The sequence below is a fragment of the Eublepharis macularius genome, chromosome 18 (assembly GCF_028583425.1).
Source record: "Eublepharis macularius isolate TG4126 chromosome 18, MPM_Emac_v1.0, whole genome shotgun sequence".
NCBI classification, from domain to species: domain Eukaryota; kingdom Metazoa; phylum Chordata; class Lepidosauria; order Squamata; family Eublepharidae; genus Eublepharis; species Eublepharis macularius.
In genome coordinates this window covers 40,456,538-40,477,441 of record NC_072807.1, presented here as the reverse complement: position 1 = coordinate 40,477,441, position 20,904 = coordinate 40,456,538, and the positions used below count along the sequence as shown (strand labels likewise).

The window sequence follows — 20,904 nt, the reverse complement described above, 5'->3', positions numbered from 1 at the left end:
AGGGCGTGAGCACGGATGGCAAGAAGGAATCTCACTTTGAGCCCACCGAAGGATTCCAGAAAGCTGCTTTGTTAGAAGCAGACTGGGCAGGAAGCCCGAGTGCCCGTCCTGCCCTGGAGGGTCACCCCCACCTTCCTGCTGAGCCGGACCAACCGCCTGGCTACCTCAGAAGGCATCAGCTCCTCCTTCACGGGCGCCTTCTCAGGGGCTCCACGTGGCATGAGGGGTGCACCAGCTGAAGTGTCCCAAGGGCCTTGCAGTGGTTCTGGCCGGCCAGGGAGCACAATTTAAACATCCAGCAATGAGGTGGGAAGCTTTTGGAAAGCGTGTGGAAGCAGAGGGACACAGGCACACAGGAGGCTGGCTGCCCTGGCAGTGCAGGATGGGCCGCGGTTGGGACTGTCTGCTCAGACCGGCAGCTCCTCCCCAGTAGAGGCCCCTCCCATACCCTCTTGCCCAGTCCTCTTAGCTGGGCCTTCTGCGTGCAACGCCCTTGTTCCCCCCCTCTCGCTCGCATGTAAATCAGCACCCCTCTCTCTTGTTGCTCTCCCCACCTCCCCATACAGACAGGCCCTTTCGTATCCCTCAGCCAAATCTGCTCCCTCACACACTTCCACACACAGCCCTGCGCGCTCAGCCTGCCTCCGTTTGCTGGCAGCAAGAGAAAGGAGCACAGCAGGGCCCTACCAAGCAGTCCGGGGGATTCCACCAGAAGCGATGGGGATCCTGAGCTTGCGAGTGCTCCCTCCCCCTCCCCCCCCGCTGGGCTCGGCTGACCCTCCTCGTGTCTCCTGGGGCTTTGGCCAAGGAGCTCTTTGGGCCCTGTGCCAGCCCCCAGCCTGCTGAAGCAGACGGGCTGCCCTACGATGCACGGCAGCCGCACGAGCCGAGGAAAACAGCCCGGCCTCCCTCCCTCCCCGCTCTATGTCCTGAGCCTCCCTCCCTCCCTCCCACCGCCAGCCTGGAGTCAGCGGGGCCCCTGAGCTGAGCAGCCTGTGCACCTAGCACTGCCTCCGGAGGAACAGGACGCGGCCCACTTAGGGCACGCTGGGCCAAGGGGCCCAAGCCCAGCAGCCTCTGGAGCCCGCCCAGACGGCATTGGGGCTACCCCAGGAAAGGGATCGAAGAGTTACCTGAGACTACTTAGTGCCGTGTTTGCAATCTTAGTGTTCCTTTTGTTGCTGCTACCACTGCCGCCGCTGCCGCCGCTGCTGCCGCTGCCGCTGTTGAGGCTGCTAGTCCCCAGGCTCTGCTTTTTCTGCACACTCAACGGCTTCAGTTTGGGCTTAGCTTTATTAACATTCAGTTTATTGTGGTTTTTAGCGTTTGTCATTTTAACATTAGGAGACAACTGTAAAGTGGAGGTGCTTGTGCTAACGAAAGGTGTAGCTGCCGATCCAGGCTGGAGAGATCCAAGGGAAGCTCTGATAGTCACCTAGGAACACGAGATCCCGTAAGCACCTCTCCAGAAAGTGAAGGCGACTCTGTTTCCCGGCTGCGCAGACCTGTGGCGCATTTCCAGGGGAGCAAACAGGGGCTCCGAAGAACAGTGGGTCAGCAGCTGCACCAGACACAGCAGCTCTGTGCAAAGCTCGACCCCTCTCTGGGAGGGAGGGAGGGAGGGAGGGGCGGGCAAGCAGAGCGGCCAGCAGAGAGAGGCTCCAGGCTCAGGCAACCCCCACCGAGGCGCCGGCCCACCAGCCAAGCCAAGCCAAGCCAAGCCAAGCCAGGCCAAGCCAAGCCAGGCCAAGCCAGGCCAAGCCAAGCCAGGCCAAGCCAAGCCAAGCGCAGCCCGGCAACGCAGCACCACGCACACCCACACACTCACTGCCCTTGAGTTCCACCTCCCGGTACACATGTGGAATGGCTGAAACCAAGCCGTTGTGACTGTACCCCAAAAGGACATGGTGGATAAAAGGAAACTGCTAGTCTTTACATATTCTTGTCACATCTCTAAGTCCATGGCAGAGAACAGAAGTAACTACACCCAAGAGCAATGCAGAAAAAAATTTCGCCAGACTGCAATATCATTTTAAAGTCCCATTTCCTCTACAGATCTAATCCCGAGTTAAACACTGCTGGATTTTCACAACTTTACTGGAAATATGTTGCCTACGGCTGTCTCTCCCTCCTCACTCCCCAATTAAAACAGATTCATCCAGCAAATGTATGGAACCCTGAGACGCACGAAACGGCCGTTATCCTGAGGCAGCCTGCCATGCCGCTGCGATACCCGCTTGCTGGAAGCGACAAGGGCTGGCCCTCACTTGAGAGTCATGCAGATGGGCTCTCTGCTCAGGAGTTGTCAAGCCGGTCTGGTGTTATGGCCACAGATGCAGCCAGAGAAGAAGCACGGTGCAGCTTAGCCGTATCCCACGCCAGTCAGCAGAGCCAACGAGCCTTGCGGTGCCCCCTCAGTTCAGCCACGGCTGGGAAACCACAGCCTAGGCCTGGTCACGCACACACAGCCCACCCCCAGCTTCGCCTCTCAAGACTTTCTACAGGGATATGACATGTGAACTTACTTTGGTTCCTGGGGGCAACCCTTCCAACTGAACGGGTTTCCTGAACGTCCGGTGATGCTGAGACTTGTGGTCCATTTTTTCTTTGCATGTCAGGAACTGGAGCCTGCACTTGGTGCAACGGTGCACTCCTTTTTTCTATGACAAATGGAAGACAGTCCATAATTAATTTGGAACTTGCCGATGAACTGCAGCCCCCATGCCAGAATGAGAAGAGATCTCCATGAAGACCCTTTTCCTCGCTGACGTGAGCAGGAGCTCCTGGGGCCTCCGCGCCCTCACTGCAGAGACACCCCCAACCCCCCCGGTCCCTTGAGCTGAACTGTGTAGAGAACTTGCCGTCGTGAAGGCACCTTCCCCTCCTGCCACTCAGCCCAGCTGAAGCCAACCAGTCAGCAGGGACCAGGGGCCGCCCCACGGCCCTGCCAGGGAGCCACTTGTGGGGCTGCAGATGCAAGCCGGATTGCTGCCCTAAGTCCAGCTTCAGTGGGGAGGGGGGAGACCCCCCCCACCCCTTGCCACCCCCGATGGCACCAAGAGGGGACAGCCAAGGAACTCCCCCGCCCCCAGTACCTGATGCCTCATGTAGTGATGCATATACGGGGCCCCGATCTTGATGACTTTAAGGCAAAAGGGGCAGAGCAGGTTTTTTGTGTTTTCATGAACAGCTCGAAAGTGTTTTTCCACATCTGAAAACGACGACGATCTATAACTGCAGACCTAGGCACAAGAGACACGGACTGATATATTAAACACTTTTTAAAAAAAATACCACCTTTTCGGTGTATATACAACAACATTCTGAGGTACCTGGCAGACATAGGGCATTTCCCCTGGCTTGTGATTGTCCTTCATATGTTGCAAAAGAATTTGCTCCGTTTCAAAGGATAATTCACATATCCTGCATATAGCTGGGGAAAACAAAAAAGCCAAAAAATAAACTTTAAAATTTCAAAGCAGTAAGACAGCTGGGAACAGCTCCCGAGGCTATTTCATGGGGTGTTCTCTTGACAGTCCTGTAAACAATTCACCAACATTTCATAAGACGTTTCCCTCAGGTTCACTCTCAATTTAAAAGAAGCCCATCCATTCAAACAGCCAGGAGACGAATCTTACACACAGTGCCTCGGAGCCCACAAAGGGCCGGCTGACGGCCCAAGAGCCTGCCCTCCCCCTCCCCCTGGCCTTTCAACCTCCAGAAAGGAAACGCTCGAGAGAAGAGGGATGTGCATGTTGGGCGGCTGCAGTGGCATGGGGAAAGGGGCCGCCATCCCTCCTTCTGCACCTGCCCCTCCGTAGACAGAGGAGAGAGCAATTTCACACCCAATGCCTCTGCAGCAGCCCGACCCGCTTGGCTATCAGCACCCCTAAATCCTTCCACTGGGCAAACTAACTTCCCCTGGCTTCAAAGGGGCTTCAGGGAAACCGGCACCATCATCTTCTGCTGGCACTTTGTGGGAGCCAACCCGACAACATCACACTTCTCTTGGCTCAGCTCTGCTCCATCCCCGGAAAGGTTCTGGCTGCCAGACTTCAAGGTGGCAATGTGGGAAGTTTAAGGGACAAAATACTTTTATGGTTTCCAAGCGATGGTTAGAAGAACGAGAGGCATCAAAGGCGCAGGGAAACACTGGAGACCCCCAGCGCAGAGATCTTCCCGGTAAGAGGGAGGCGCTGTCCTGGGGGCGGGGCTGCCCGCAGCTTCTGCAGCCTCTGCTGGGAGGAGAAGCCCAAAGAGCAGGCACAGACTCCACCGCCCAAGGCAGTTAACTATAGAACTAAATGCTCCCAAACAGAGGGAACAACATCAGTCCCACAGTCTAATCTTCATCATTACGGGACAGGCACCAAAATACGTCCCGAGGCACCTTCAGGCTTTTGAGGGGAAAGCCTCCGGGGTCACGGAGCTCTGCAGTAAATGGCGGCATACAGTCAAGGCTAGAACCAGCTCCTCCTGCAGCTCTTCTTGCACGCTAGCTCTTGAACCCGGGGGCTTCACACTCTTCCCCCCCCCCGCCCGGAGAGAGAAACCAAGCCCCCGCCCCCCAGCCGAAAGAGACCCATCGCCCGCCCTGTGAAGGGAAGCCCAGAGCGCCATTTGCTCCTCCACTCACTGGACGACTCGTAAGGGGTGTGGGTGCTCTCGATGTGGCACTGCAGCTGAAAGGGGGTGGGGAATTGGCGGAAGCAGTGCTGGCACGTGGTGTGGCTCTCCCAGCTCTCGCTGTTCTGCTTCTCCAGCTCCAAGTGGTGCTTCATGTGGTTCATAAACCTGAGAGGGAGAGAAGAGCGCCAGGCGCCCTGGTGAGAAGGGACTGGAGGGCGGGGCTGAGGCACGCCCTTCCCGGTCCAGCTCACAACCCGAGGGGAGGAAGCAGGGAAACTAGGAAGGGAGACTGGAAAACACGTGGATACTGGCATTACCCTTTGCAGGCAGATGACCTTTGGCTGGATTTTCAAGAGCTGGACAGGGCCACTCCCTGCTCCAAGAGGGGAGGAGCAGGCATCCCCCCCCCCCCCCCGCCCATGGCGAGGACATTTCTCATCTCTTTCTCAAGGGATCCCTAAAACAGGCCAGTGGCGGAATCCTCCAGAGCACTGAAAGGCCTTTTCACACGGCTTGACCTGGAAGGACCTCCGCTCCTACGAGGCTTCCAACCAGCTTCCCTCAGCAAAGCCACTTGGGATTGTCCGACAATAATGCTCCGCTCGCAGGCTTCACCCTGGGCCTGGGGCGAAGGCTCTGGGACAGACGCAGCCAGAAAGGATACACACCTGATGTTGTTCTTGAGAAGCTTCGTGCAGCTGGCACACTTAAAGGTGGTGTGCGTCTTCTGCTCCTGACGCACCTGCTGGGCATCACCATCATATTTGCCGTAATAGAAGTCATTAACTAACATGATCAATTTTCCTCTCTCGGTTTCAGCAATTTTAGTGGATCCACCTGAACAGTCTGTTGTGAGCGTCCCCAGAAAGGTGTGCACCATATCTGGACAGCAATACTGCAAGAACAACCAACAAGAAACACTCTTGACAATAACCAAAAGATTTCTTCAAGCCATTGTAAGCCCCACATTTAACTAACATTTATTAATCTTCCCCTCCATACCTGGCATTTGACCACGTGGCATTTGAATCACGGTGGGAAGGAAATAATTAAATACCAAATCGTGTGCCACAGGCTTCCAAGAACACCCACCTCGAACGTGGTCGCTTGTTATTTGAACCCCGTGGCATTTGTTTACATATCAACACTGCCAGCATGAACACTGACATGAGTCTCAAATCCCCTAGCAATGATAAAGATCTGCATCCCTACGCATTACCTAGCAATGGCCAAGCTAGAGATCACCTTTGATTTCAGTGGAACGGACCCCCACCCCCCACCCTCTCTCTCTCTCTCTCTCTCTCTCTGGATTCTTCACAACTGAGTCTGCAGCAACAGCACTAGTCTGTATTAGCTGGCTGAATTTCATAAATATTTTCTAAGCTATTTTCAGGATTCTGAACAATTTTCTTTTGCTGGATACAGATGCTCACACATCAAAGAGAAAATGCTGCACGTGATCTAAACGATCTTTCATTCAAAACGTTATTTATACAGCACAAGGCAAGACATAAGTATATTCTAGAAGAAACAAGAACAGTGATAACCCAGATGCAAACACAGAAGCCACTTAATGCAAAAGAAAGCCAGCAATTTCCGGTCCTCTCTACGCTTCCGAACATGAAGATCATTCAGTGCTCAGCATGACAGCTTGGCAAAGCCATGCAGTGTTCACAAAACACAAGTGGCAACTATTATCAGGAAAGAAGCATCGTCCACATTTACAGTTATACCTTGGTACAAAAAACACTTTACCTTCATGTGGTTTTTCAAGGGATCCAAAAGGTTGAAATGAATATTACACTTCGGGCAGGCCTGTGGGAAAGGGGCTCCGTTCTTAGCATGGCACGAGGCCGTCCCTGTAAAGGCAAGGCACGCAGCAGGATGACTATCGCACAGGAAGGGGAACTCCCCCCCCCCCCAGTGGCTCCCCATCCATTCACGATCTCTCATAGGCGCAATTATAATCTACGCCACATTCAAAAGAAAAACAGATTTCAAAAGGCCACCGTGGCTGGCAGCACACGCACTGGGGGAAAATCATACCATCGCATTCCTATCCCCCGTAGGAAGAGCCTTGCGGGACCAGACCAGGGAAGGTCCGCCTAGCCCAGAAGCCCGTCTCGCGCAGACGCAAGCAGTTGCCTCGGAAGGAGGGCTAAACCAACTGGGCCCAGAGAACGGGGCCCTCCCTCCCCTGCCACTGCCCCCTGCCCCGGCACACAGCGGTTTGCTGCCTCTGGAGACGGCCGCTCCCTTCAGGCCCCGAGGCTAACAGCCATCGATGGACCCTCTGCTCCTCCGTGAATCTCTCGCACGCCCTTTTAAAGCTCTTTGTGCTCGTGGCCGCCACGAGCTCTGCTAGCAGGGAATTCCACATTTAACCAGTCAGCGAGTAAAGTACTTCCTCGTGCCCGGTCTGTACCTAATCCTATGGCTGATCAGCTTCACTGGGTACCCCTCCAAGTTCTCATATTTTGGGAGTAGAACAAAAGTCCTCTGTCCGCTTACTCTGTATCTGACGAAGAGAGCTGTGGTTTTCGAAAGCTTATGCCACAATAAAGTTGGTTAGTCTTAAAGGTGCTACTGGACTCTTTACTATTTCACATTATATATAATTTTATAAACTTCTGCTATGTCCTCCCTTTTCCTGAGAAAATTTCAACTTAAAAATAGCATGAAGATGTCTGTTGAAGTAAACAGCAGGAAAAACAGGGCAAGGACAACATGATCAACTGATCTTAATTTCCAAAAACCTTCTGGAAAAAAGTCTGTATTGTAGCTGATTTACAAGGCCCAGCAGAAACGGGGCCAAATGAATACAAAGGGAAGGCTCTGGGGCAGCGACTGCGTGCTTTTTATAAAAGCCAGTCTTGCCTCTGAACGTTGACATCCTGTTGAACTCAAGTTTCAGGAAGGCTCATATGGGAGCTTACAGAGCCTTCAAAACACACACACACGGAAGAAACCAGACAGAATGCTGCAAGCAGACACACATCCTATGTGCAGTTCAAGGACGTTAACCCAGAGGCCCAAGGGAAGAAACTGGACCTGTCGAAAGAGGGAACCGTTCCAAGAGTTGGGACCGAGAAGCCCTACGGGGTTATCTTCTGTCAGTGGCTGTTGCCCAAACAGATCCCAATACTCTCTGGTGGTGATGGACAGTGGGCTAGTTAACCCGGCTCTGAGATCCACTGCTGCCAGCCAGGAACTCTCACTTGATGGTTCTGGAGAAGTCCACTCTCGGCACCCGCTCCCCGTCTGCAAACAGAGGGCCTCGTGGGCCTTCCTCACAGAACTGCCAGGGAGCAAGAACAAAGGAACACAAAGCAACCTGGAATTCTATTTCTAACGGGTTTATATTGCAAGGTGCTTTGCAAGTCTTTCTACTCGAAAGCTGGTAAGACTAGTTTAATAAGTCTTTTGCCAATTTCAAAGGAATTTTCTGGAAAATGGCAGCAGACGCAAAAACCCCATTTCAGAGCAACCTCAAAAGAACGTGGCAGCAGTGGACAGGATACACGGCAGCAGTCCGGCATGCAAGCATCCCTGCCTGCTACTCTGAGCCTTCCCAAGGTGAAAAATGTGACTACGTTACTTTGGCACAGGGGCTGAACGGGATCCCGTATTACATCAAAAAGTTAAGCACACAAGGTAGTTCTCTCAATCATGGCGTTCACTGTTATTAAAAAAAACAACAACCAGGCCTCGTGAATAACTTTCTTTGGCAACGCAGGAGTAAGAGAGTAAAAATTGTAACCGGGAGTAAAAAATAACCCTTGCTGAGAACATCAAAAAACCACAGAAATAAAATTCAGTTCAAATTGACCCCACTATTTTTAAAACCATAAGATACAGTCAGAAATTTGCAAAACTGTTTATTTTTAACAAAGCAATCATTTTTAGCTGTTACAATACTGAAACTTCAGGTAACGATGGGGCAACATGGAAAAACAGATACCAAAAGAAAGGAAGTTAAGAGATATTTTATCCACAGGAAGAGTATTTTTAAATAGGTAAAGTTTTGGAGAACGTTTTTTTTGCGAAGGTGCAGCTTTATTCCATGAAGAGCGCCGACTTGCATGTACTGCAGAGCAGAACTGTGCGCTGTGCGCAGACACACCGCGCACGCCATGTGCTTTGGGTGGGAGGGGTCTTGCAGTACTTTTTTCGTTCACACAGGCGAGATCTACCCCTTTTCTTTACAGAAGTCGCCACCCGCAGTAGTCCAGAGGCTGCCTGTCTAGGTCCTGGGGGCAAACGTCCACTGCTCCCGGCCTGAATCCAAGGCAGAATCGGTCAAGCCCCAGTTCAATGAGGAACGGACGCCTCACGCTTGGTTTTTTCGGGGCCCACCCAGGATTGTTTTCCATCCATACAATGTACGCATTAAGACAAGCAACATCAACTTATACTGGAGAACACCACTACAGGCCATCGGTGAACGATGCGCCTTGAAGTAAATGTGGCTATCACTGTACTGCAGGTATCCACTTCACCCTTGGTCTTATTGCAGTACATTATTACTTCCGGCTTTGATTCTGGTCTTGAAATCGTTGCTGAATTGCGCACTGATGAAAGCAAAATCAGCTTCCCCCTTCTTCGGCTCATAGCTTACACGAGTTAAGTTGTCCTGGAAGCCAAAAACTGGAATGCAGGAAAGGCCTTTTTTTGTTTTGTTGTTCTGTTTTCTTAGCATACCCACCAGCGTCCTTTTACGTTTTCCCAGCTCCCTTGCCAGTGTTACGCTTCTTAAAGAATCTGTCTCTGGTAACATTTCTCCCTGACCCACGCAATGCTGGGTGAGCCGCAAGGCCATCCTTTGCCCCAGATTTTGCGCAGCTGGAGCACCTTCTGCCCTCCCGGAACAGATGCTCATGTTGTGAACGTATCCTGTTCTGGAGCCACAGCACGTCCAGAGTTCCGTGCCACATTTTTCAGGTTTAGATGGCAGGGGTGCATATTTGGGCTTCTTCTTCTTTGGGCTGAAAGCCCCTAACGGCTCATCAGCAGTCACACCTGCACTTGGATGAAGGGTTTGGCAGGGGCCTCACTGAACTTCACAAAGGAATGACGGACAGGGACACATTTGTCAGCGTTGTTACTACTTCTGTGCTCCTACTGGTCATGGAACAGAAGGACCTGGTTCATTTTTCTGAAAGCTGCCAGTGACCTTGTTGCCCTGAAGTGTGATCTGCCATGTACAGGAGGCCAGAAGTCCTCCATGTTCTTTTCTGTGGACCCAAACACTCCCGCCAGAATGCACGGCTGGAGTACACTTACAATTCATCATCCAACAAGGGACTCCAACCCGCGCCAAATACCTCTCCCCCATACTTGCTGGAGAAACGTAGCAGGTGGCACATCATGGCAGCGGTTAGGGAAAGTGGCAGGCTTGATCGGAGCTGACTGGCGAGTTGCTGCAGGGCAAAAGCAGTCAGCCCTAAAGCCAGGGACTTCGTGTTGCACAGAGGTGTTTTACCCAAAGGAGATGGGATCTTCTTCCATATCTCTTTTTGTTTCTTGAGATGTACTCCATCTTGCTCCCTTCTGCAAAACATGAAAATGAAAACAGATGAACTAAGGTGACCAAACAAGGATGCACACTGCAATGACAAGAGTGTTTATCCTCTCCCCCCCCCGCCCCCCCCCCCTGGAAGCAAGGTGCTTCAACAGCGGGAAACCCAACTAAGGGAGCCCTGAAAACATGTAGCATCTTCTGACCCAAGCTAAAAAAAAAATGTCTGGCACTGCTGGGCTCCCCTGCCTGCCCCCCCCCGCCAAAAAACCCTTTATGGCTTCTGGCTGGAAATTGGGGACAGGAATGAAAAGGTTCAGGAGCAACAAGCAGCTGTTAGCAGCTTGACTTTGTACACTATCAGCCCAGAATTGTCTCGTTTGAGAGGGGGCACAAAAAAATATAGCAATAATAAAAACAGAAAGCAGGTTTTGTCCCAGTGGGGAGGGGGTGGGATGCTGGATTCCCACATGCTTTAGGGAGTTACATGGCTTGGTGGTCCCGTCCAACTCTGTGATTCCGTGAAAAGGAGGCGGTGTGGAGCTTGATAACATACCTCCAGTATCTACCCGACTGAGGCAGCCGCTTCCTTCTCCAGAGGATCCCTGTGACGAGACGCCTCCTGGGTGGTGCTGGCCTCCTTCACTGGTGGCTTCATCGACCGTGGCGTCAGCAGGGAAACCTATGAAATCTGCCTCGCGTCCCTCTTCCTGGAATATGCTCTGAAGCACGCTGAGCAGCCTCTGGGTCGAATGACCCAACCGGGTCTTCCCGAGAGGCACCCTCTCCTGCCTGTTTCTCCACTGCTTCCTGCTCAAAATGGTTGTAAATGAAGAGCCTGGGCAAGCTCAGGTGAAGGACACTCTCGGTGAGCCAGGGCACAAATGCCAGTGGGGAGGCAAGGGTCGCCCACCCCCTTATATTCTCAATGGCATCCACACCTCCCCAAACATGGAGAGCTGAGGAGGTCATGCAGGAATTTCGCCTTTTAAGGATAAGCCCAAGCCTCCCACAAATATCCTCGTCACCTTGTGTCATGGCCTTGCAGAACTACTGCAGAACGGTGTGTCCTAACATCCGTTCCTGCTCTCCTGAAGATGCAAAGCTGCCTGGCAACTACAGGTAAGGAAATGGGGCACTTTGACTTGGCTGCATGCACCTCCCGGGTGGGAAGGCCGAAGCTGGTCTTCAGAGACGGAGCCTATCCCTTCCATATATCCCCATTCCATGCGTCCCCAGATTAAGAACATTAAGACCCCACAGAAATGCAATTCAAGGCAAACTGACCCCACCCGCTTGTGCCAGAATCAGCAGCATGTCTGCAAAGGTGGGGCCTGCAAGCAGGCAGAGGCCCACCCCTTGCACCAGAGCATGAAAGAGAACCTCCTGATCCAGAGGCAGCAGACCTGTGCAACCCACCCAGTGTCAGGAGAAATGTCAGGCTTTGGCCTCCATGCCCTGTCCGCAGACCCTCCGCAGCAGCTGGCCGGCCACTGGTGAAAAGGATGCTGGGACTACGCGGACCAACGGTTTGATCTAGCAGAGCTCTCCTTCTGTTCACCTTACGTGCATTGAATAAATATCTCCTCTAGGTAACCAAGCAATGAAGCTTTCCCTAAGCTGGAAGACAGTGGTTTCTCTTTTCCTTTCAAGCTTGCTACACAAAGCATCGATGTGGGCTGGGCAGGCAGGCCAATACTTCCCCAGGCCTTACTTGCAAAGCAGATCTGCCTGTGGCCAGAACACCCATCTCCGGAAACAGCGACACTGGCTTCCACGGAACTTGTTTCTAAGTAGATGGAGCTCACCTCCACGTATACGGAATATGCCCCCCCTTCCCATACTCTCTCGTTGTTCTAGGAAGTGAGACATGGTTCGTTACCCAAATGACCTGAAAGGTAAGCTTAGCGTAGCACCCAGACAGGTTTCTGCATCTAGCAGCCAGGAGGGAAAGATCCACTCTTTTGTTGTTTTCCAGTTCTAAGCTGTTTCTGTTCTTCATAAAACGGACACACGGTTTGGTGGGGCAGGGGTTACGAGCCACCTTACCTTTCTGAAGTGAAGACATCTCATGTGGAGATTTCACGGCAGGCGAAACAGGCGAATTGCTCTCAGATCCTGTTTCATCGCCCTTAGCCTTTTTGGAACTAATACTGTTCACTTCAGAAGTAGCGGGACGCTTGGACAAGCCTGTGGTTGGTTCAAAATAAAGAACACCTCAATTTCCCCTGACCAATCTGATCCGGCCCCTCCCAGCCAGTCGGCCTGCTCTCCAGAGAAGCCTTCGCTCGCTGTGGGAGGCCTGAGCATGCAGGCGCCAGCGGCTCTCAGCCGTACGGAGGTTTCTCAAGGGCATCTTAGCCTTGCCAGTCAGAGCAGTGCCTCCCCAGGCACGTATGCAGCTTTCGGGGCGTGCCAGAATGACAAGGAACGCCCCCTCTGGAAAGGCAGAATGCTCCAGTTTTACCCCCCCCCCCCGCCTCCACGCAGCCCCTTTGAAACGACAGACACTCCCGACAAGACTCCATAACCGAAAAAGCCTTCCTTCCACGAGGTCACCGTGAGCACAGGTATCACCAATGGTGCCAACACGGTTTGTCTGAATGAATTAAATTTGACTGCCTTCTGAGCCTCAGGATGTAAATGCCATTCAGCATCAGTAAAGATAGCAGTAATTTATTTAAGATGCTGCCACCCAACACTCGTAGATTTATTCCAGAGTGGACACTCTTGTGATGAGGTGCAAGGATTATTAGTATTAGTATTAGTAGCAGTAATAGTAATAAATAGATGGGAGGCTCTTAAGGAAGGGGAGCACCTGCAAGCTGCTGAGGGCCCCGAAGGCCAAATCCAGCACCCCGAACGGTCCCTCTACCACCCCAAGTCACCCCTCCCACTTTAGGAGGCAGATCCCAGCATCCAACTGCAAGTGAAGTGTTCCGTGCAGGTTCGTTTACAGGGCTTGACAGGCTAAGCGGGAGAGGGGAAGAGGGAGGGCCGTGCAGGTCTTCGCATCACAGAAAAGGACTCTGCCAGATTTAACAAAAGGAAAGAAAAAACACCCCAGGTTGTCAGAGATGCAAGAATCTGGTAACACGTCCCAGAGTGCACCCTGCTTTCCTCTTGCAAAACCAAAGCGGGCCGACCCCTGCCCCCTGCCATCCTTCCTTACTCCCCCCACCCACCCCCCACATCAGCCTGCTCATATCCAGCTCCTAACCACGTCTGTGCCACAAGTAAGTCCTGATATTGCAGGATCCTAGCTGCATGAAAGGAGAAGTCCAAGTATTATCAGCGTGGTACACTCCATGACCTCAGTCTCATTATTGCCAAGGAGACAAGCACAGGATGAGACCGCCAGGACCCCACCCAAGTAGATCATCGTGGCCAGTATCATCCTTTGGGGTCTCCCTGGCAGAACCATGTGAGAGCCTCAGGCCTGCAAGACAGACCCAGGACCACTGAAGGCCGCGGCCCCGTTCAAGGGCTCCAGGTTCCCCTCAAGGTCAAGACCAAAACTGCAGGCTGAAGAGCCAAGATCAGACCACAAGAGGAACACACACACACACACACCCGCAGAGTCTCGCTCCACCACACGACTGGGCCTGGGGCTCTCTACTGGAACCCAACAAAAGCACAAGGACTCATGAGGTTGCGGCAGTCTGGAGTGTGCAAAGGGGGCTTTGCAACTGAGAGCAAAAGTAGAGCCCTGCTGGAGAGAAGCCAAGGAGGCTCCTTCCAGTTCGGCATCGGCCAACCAGATGCCCCCAAAGGCAGAGGGCGAAACTGGCCCCTACCCCTGCTTCCCTCCAACTGACCAACTGTTTCACCAGGTTTAGTAATGACCCCAAACACCCTTCCTGCCACACAGAGAACCGGAATGGCAGAGTGAAGGGTTCTAGCCCAGCCTCCTCCCAGAAACGCCCGCTCTCTCTGTACCTGGAGGAGTACCCAGTCACAGGAACTTCCGACTGCAGCCTGAAGTAGCACAGCCCAGGTGAGGCTGGCCACCACAGACCGAGGAGCCCAGACAAAGGGCAGTGCGTGGGCTGAGAGGAAGTTCACTCACCACTGCCCTGCCGCTTCTCACCGGCTAAAGAGACGTCCTTAATCAAAGCTGAGGTTTCTGGCTTAAAGCTTACCTACAGCACCAGAAAGAAATCCTCACACAGAGAAGCCACAGTCCCCGCAAAGAGAAGTCTCACTGAGAGTTCTGAGACAGTCTATTGATTTTGCCATTAAAAAAAGAGAGGCCCTCAAAAATGCCGCATCCCCTTGCTCAGCATCTCCACCCACGGCCTCTTTGAGAGCCAGGAGACGACGCTGGCGCTGCCAAGGAGGCTCAAGCAACGACCTTTCCGGAGGGGGCCACAAGGACAGAGTCCCCCAGCCCTTGGCTTAACGTGGTTGATACCAGCACAGCCGTTTCATGCACCAGCAAGGCCTCACCCTCAGTCAGCAGGTGGACGCACACTGCCTTTGTTTGCTAGCGTTGTGGTCGTTTCCTGCTCATGTACAGAAAAGAACGCAGCTGTAAGACAACCGTTAGCACAGAACAGGCGGTCCCACGTACCTGCTGACGTCACTGCTGCGCCACCCAGACCTTGCGGTGCTCCCGGGCTCTGCCGTAAACCGAAAACCATACTTGAAGTGTTACTTGGTGGTGCCTGGGGGAAACAGTTTGTTAATCAGCTCAGTGATAACACTTCCTGGGTAAACTCTGATACTGCCTTTCTATCCGGATCTTTTCATACAAATGGTGCGAGTTCAGAGTTTCCAGTTATCTATTATTCCAGTTAGCACATTTTCAGCAACTATTACGTTAAAAAAAACCCAGAACAGTTAGTGACACAAGTTTTAGCATCACATATTAAATAGGGCTCCTTACTTCTGCTATAAAATTCTCCCCAGGCCACCCTGCTACTTCCTTGCCCATGGGAGACAGGACCGGGCAATACGAATGCAGCCACTCATCCGACAATGCCACTTGCCACCTAGGACTGATGGAAGAGCAACAGGCTGCTGGAAGAACCTCTTGACTGCATCCATCAGGAAAACACCGCAGGGCCTCATGGGGGGCTTCCAACCATTGCAGAGCTTGAGTCAACATCCCAAGGGAGCTCTTCAGTGGCCCAGGGGAACCAGCGGCAACACTGGCCAGTGACCAGCAGCTACTTACGCAGCAGAACCAAAGGAGGTGCGGCAAGATTTCACTTTCAGTCTGCTGCTGCACCTTCCCAATAGCCCTCCAGTCTTTGGGGCTGTTCCTAGTCCTGATGGCAGCCCCTGACCCTGCTTCCCAGAGCTTTCTCCCATCTTCCACCTCCTGAAGGAGCTACAGCGACCTCCACAACAGGAACTGCTTGACAGATAGAGCCTTTGACAAACACACGCTCTCTTCCCTAGCAGAGCGGAAGGCTCTCTCAACCCAGACAAAATTGTCACAGGTCACAAAGACAGCATTCCCCAGACCACTCCAACCCCAGCCCATCACCCAAGGACAGGAAAAGAGTAAGCTGGCAGCCAACCCACCTCAATGTAAAACTCACCCAGAAGAAGCACCCAAGCAGTCTTGGGGGCTCACTGTGCCTGAAGGCACCAGCTTACCAAAGAACACGCAGAAACAGAAAGAGCAAGGGCCGGGGGGCGGGGGGGGGGGGCGGCCCTGAATCCTTGTTCAGTTGCATGCAAAATTCACACACAGCCCCAGTTCTCAAGACCTAAGCAAACAGTGTGGCCGTGGACTCCTTTGATGGATTATGTTACGTTCCTAGTGCCTGAATGTGAGGTTCTGCCAAGTAATTCTCAATGGCTTCACTGCATGAGTCCAGGAACTGCATGAGTTAAAGCAATTTTATTGACAAGCTGCTAGCATCATTCCCTTCCACATTCCTTGTCAGGAATGGTGTTTCATTACAAGCACTTAACAGACACAGGATTCTAAGCACAGCCTAATCCCCAGAGTCCCCACCCCCTGCAGGCAACAGCTAGCTAAGTTCAGGAGAGGAGCAGCAGGACAATGCAGAGGTGATGCATTAGACACTCCAAGGCCAGGAGGCCCAGCTTCCCGGGTGCGAGAGAGAGAGAGCTTTCACATTCCAGGCAGAGAACCGCTTCAACTTCTATCAGAGTCACACAAAATCAAACAGTATACAGGCCTTGCAGAGAACAAGCAATACACAGGCCCTTGCAGAGTATGACAGGAGACGTCCTGACACTGAATAGTTGGGATGTTGGATTCAGGTGGAACTTGACCAGCCAGCGGGAAGTGAAATGAGACCTTCTTCAGCACTAAAACAGTTACAGATTTTGCGGCCCTTCAGGCATGTTTTTAAATGCATGCCTTGTCAAGTCCTCTACTATATTCACAGCACAAGGGAAAGCTGGAGTTTTGTTGCACTAAACTGAGAACTGGCTCACTGTAGAAGTGTTAGTAAAGAGCCAGCAGCTGAATCTGATTTGGCCACTGGGAGCATTGATGTTCTTATCCTGGATACCACACGTGAAAGGTCTGTAGGCTACATAACTAGTTGTGAGTTAAATGGTTGGATAGTAAATACAAAAACAGTTTTTAAAAAGAACCTTCAATACCGGTGCAATTTGTTTTTCAAGACTGCTCTTGCTGGTGAAGACACATTAGCTTCTTGCTCTAATAACCAGATTAGTTTTACAGTCAAATACGCTGCATTATTTATTTATTTATTTAGATTTCTATTCTGCCCTCCCCACAAAGGGCAACACCCTAGGCAACATTTTAAAAGTTGAGCAACAGGTGGTGTGCATCGAAACTATTCAGTATCTTCAGCAAATAAAACCAAACCCTCAGAGAAGAGAAAATATCTACCCGATTTAGCGTTACCGGCTGTGCAGTGACCGTTGCAACTGGCCTGGCTGCAGACTGAGCCACGGCGGGGATGGGCAGGTTCCTCGATACAGATGACGTTGGGGTAGATCTGCTCACTGGCTGAGAGATTCCAGCGCCGGGCTTGGCTGCCTCTTGTGATGACGAACCTCCAGGAAGGGGCTTCTGCAGGACAGCTGAAGTCCCAGAAAGGCTGCCCATGCGTGGCTGGGGCTGAACTGCTAGAGTGCTTGTTGCAGGTCGGGCCACAGTCTGAAGCCCTGGAAAAGCAGCCACCGTTACTGGCTAGAATATCTGACTGCACCTGCCACAGACAAGTATAAAAGATCACGTTCCACTGCAAGAGTTTTAAAGTTACCAAACTGAGAAGGCTATACCTTTTTTCGGTGTCCCATTCTGCATTGCCATTCGTGGTGAGCCAGGATTAACTCTGTTCAATATATCTGTTGAAAAAGAGATGGCTATCTCAAATACATAAGATATTTCTACTGCAAACGTAGGAGAAAGAAAATTACACCTGCAAGAACACGATCAGAGCGAGTGACAACAGGCCTCCTCTATGACATGAGACCAACACAAGTGAAGAAATGCCTGCAGAATGTACAAGAGGAAATCTTCCCGCTTCTAAAAGCAGCACCTCTCTGTGACCACTAGGAACAAGTCTGAGAGGCCCTTAATCCCGCCCTCTTTAATAAGCAGCAAAAGTAAACATCTTTAAGAGCAAATAAAAGATGGTCAACATTTAGCGCAGGATTGCTTTGTCTGATTTGGTGGTGATTTATCTTCAGCCTCTTTTCCATGCTCACAACCCTTTAGCCTGGTGCACCACAGGTTCAAGAAAGGAATGAGCCTTATTTACCAGACATGGACTCCCAGAGGGAACCCCCCTACTCAGAAGGGCTGCTCACACTGGCTAAGCCGAAAGAGCAGTGCAGGGGAGGGGAGCAAGGCATCGAGCTTGAGGTCAGGAAGTGACTGGCTGCATGAACCAGTGCAGACTTAATCTGCAGCCATCGGGAGCTAAAAGATAGCCGCAGTCCTTGGCTGAGCCCCCAGGCCATGTGAACGAACAGCACCTCGGCCCAAGGATAAGGGCAACACCAAGCTCCTTTGCCCAAGAGCCATCAGCTGGTGCCAGTTGGCTCAGAGATGATTTCATGTTACCTGGACATTATTTCTGTTGGTGGACATAAGACCCAACTGCTTGCCAGCTCCTGACACAGCGGCTGCGAGTGTGGCCGAAGGGCATCTAAGTATCACATGTTTTTCCTAGGAAAAGACTCTTTAATTGCTCAGGGCCTAACTTTATTGAGAACAGAAGCTATGGATTTACCATCCAACGCAAGATGCTTGTAAAAAAAGAAACAGACTCCCGGGAATGCCTCTCGCCCTTGCAAAAGGAAGACCCTCCCTTCTCTGCAAGCGGGGACCCCCCAGGCACCTGGGTTTAGCAAGCCAAGGGGAGGGAGCACTCCTTTGCGCAGCAAGAACACGGGACTAGGATGCTGCTTCAGCTGTGTCCTGAGATGCAGGCGAGGACAAACATTCTGCTGATGGTTCATCTGCAGTTCTGGGCTTGGTGACCCCTTCAGAAGTTTTAAACAGGCCAACAAGACTTATGATGCCAAGGCTGGACCCTTGGTCAAGAGTCTCCTTGAGGATCTTCAGGAAGCACTGCACTCCTGGCTTGTTTGCATGGGCCTTTGGGGAGGGGCAGGCATCTTTGAAGGGGCAAGGAGAGGGGGGAGAGATTTCGGATTTATTTTGGTTTTAACTGGAAATGTTTTTTAACTATTATGGGAACACCTGGAAAGGAGTATAAATGTTTTAATACAACCATTAACCCCCATGTCCACTCTTCACTAGATCAGGAATCCTGCGCACAGGTTCCCTCAAGATACTGCCAGGTGCAATCTTACATGTATTGGCTGGTTTGGAGCTCAAAATCTCCCCCACAAAGATGGGCTCGTCGTCGTCATCGTCATCATCCACAATAATTGGTTTCATTTTCTGCTGCCAGGGTTCGAGCTCCTCCTCTTCACATTCCATAAAAAGTTCCGCCATTGTGCTGCTAGAGAAAAAAAAAAGCAAAAAACCCCAGAAATCAACCACTAAATATTTTCCAAAGGAAAATATTCCATGCAAACATTACATCTGAGATATACTTGGGGGAGGGGACAGAAAGCACCTCTACAGGGCAAATTCACAACAATGACACTGGCAGGCAGAGAGAGGCAGGGGAGTCTTGCCATTGCCCCGACAGAAACATTTTAGCATTGCAACCTGCTCTCTACAGAGGCCGGCGTAGCCTAGTGTTCAGCCCGTTCCTGAGAACTTTCTACCAGAGATGCTAATGGCTCCACATGGCCCCCACACCAAAGCTCCCGCCCTGCCCCTCAGTGGGTCGCAGGTGGCATCAGCAGTGCCAATTCCGTGGTCCAAGCACACACTCCAAACTGTCCACGAAAAGACCTCATGTTCAGATGTCTGAAGTTGTTCCTTGCCACACTTCCCTCCCTCCCCTGCTCAGCAAGGAGTCACACTCCACCCAAGTGATTCCTTCCCTAACTCCACATCTAATGCCCCGATCAGCATTGTTTATGCTTCGCACTGGAGGTCGGCAGGTTTTTAAAGCTCAACAAGTTTGCATTTACATGCCTTATTGCATTGTTTACTAAAAGGCCCAGCTATTGAGAGAATTGACACGCTGCATAATCGGCCTTGAATCTCAGCGAGAAAGGTTGGATATAAGTAACGTAAATAAGTAAAATAAATAAATTTAAACACCTATACTTTAAGCCAACTGTTACAAACAGACAGCTGAAGGGGTTTAAAGGTGAAAAGAATCGACAGGGAGGGTCCGGGATTGAAATGGGAAGGGCATTCTGGGCCCTCTCAGCTGAGATTGACCTAGCCAGGAGAGTGGAAAAGATTCCCAACACGGTGGCTGGAGAGGTGGGATTCGGCGTTACTGGGGCTATGCACAACCACAACAACAACAACAACAACCGCGCTTCCAGACGGCCCTTCCGGACAGGTAAGTGCCCCCCCCCCGCGCCCTCAGAGCGGAGAACCCAGTCGGGGCTGTCACCCCCACCCCACCCCCCGGGCGGGCAACGGGGCTCCTGGCCTGGGTCTCCCCGCAATGCAGCCGGGGAGGGGCTGCCCGAGGCCCCCTGCGGCGCCCGGGGCGGGGGAGGGAGTCGGACCGACTGGCAGCCCGCAGGTGCGCAGCCCGACCCCCGGCCCACGCTGCCCGAGGCTGACGCTGCCCGGGGCACCAGAAGGCGGGCCGGAGGCCGGAGGGTCCGCGGGGCCTGCGAGCGCGCAGAGGCCGGCCAGGGATGCGGGTAGCGCCGCGGCAGGAGGGGCCTCGGGAAGGGCCAGGGGCCGCCTCGGTCGCCCGCCGTCTCTCCCGGGGAAGGGCGAGGCCGGCGCCGGAGGCCTCCCCGCGTGGCCGGGCGGCCTCCCCGAAGGCGCACAAAGCGCGAGGGGGCCGCGGCCGAGGCCTCGCCCTTCCCAGGCCCCGGCCCGGCCCGGCCCCACCACGGCCCCCGAGGCGGAGCAGCGGCCGGGCCTGCGAAGGCCGAGCAGAGCGCCGCCCTCGCCCAGCATCCCGGCCGGCCTCGCCCGCGCCCGCCTTCCCCCGCTCACCTCAGGGCCGCGGGGGCCGGGCAGGCGGCGGCGCCGGGGGTCACGGCCGGGCCGCGCTCCCAGCCAAGATGGCGGCGGCCGCCCCGCGCTCTCCCGCCTCCCGCTCCGCCCGCCTCCCTCGTTCGCTCCCTCGCGGCCGGGCGGCCGGGCAGGCGGCGGGCTCACCCTGGGCGCGGGCGGGCCGGAGATGCCGGGCGGGAGAGCGGGCGAGCGGGCAGGCGGCGAGGGCCGGACGGGGCGG

General features: G+C 53.1%; 1 protein-coding gene across 4 annotated transcripts in view; it reads right to left on the bottom strand.

Moving 5' to 3' along the window:
- Nucleotides 1-20,891, bottom strand: part of ZNF280D (zinc finger protein 280D) — a 29,337-nt gene extending 8,446 nt beyond the window's left edge. Inside the window, exons 1-13 of one of the 4 annotated variants that reach the window (XM_055002364.1) lie at nt 20,829-20,891; nt 18,929-19,080; nt 17,387-17,452; nt 16,992-17,269; nt 14,721-14,814; nt 12,197-12,337; nt 6,385-6,488; nt 5,298-5,524; nt 4,637-4,794; nt 3,333-3,433; nt 3,096-3,242; nt 2,526-2,660; nt 1,134-1,435 (exon numbers count right to left, since the gene is read on the bottom strand). In XM_055002364.1, the coding sequence (XP_054858339.1) occupies nt 1,134-1,435; nt 2,526-2,660; nt 3,096-3,242; nt 3,333-3,433; nt 4,637-4,794; nt 5,298-5,524; nt 6,385-6,488; nt 12,197-12,337; nt 14,721-14,814; nt 16,992-17,269; nt 17,387-17,452; nt 18,929-19,073 (1,898 nt within the window). In that variant the 5' untranslated portion in view covers nt 19,074-19,080; nt 20,829-20,891. Of the gene's footprint in view, nt 1-1,133; nt 1,436-2,525; nt 2,661-3,095; nt 3,243-3,332; nt 3,434-4,636; nt 4,795-5,297; nt 5,525-6,384; nt 6,489-12,196; nt 12,338-14,720; nt 14,815-16,991; nt 17,270-17,386; nt 17,453-18,928; nt 19,081-20,663; nt 20,748-20,828 lie in introns of those variants that run through there. The other 3 variants (XM_055002365.1, XM_055002363.1, XM_055002366.1) reach the window with 3 other exon arrangements.
- Nucleotides 20,892-20,904: the final 13 nt, after the last annotated feature.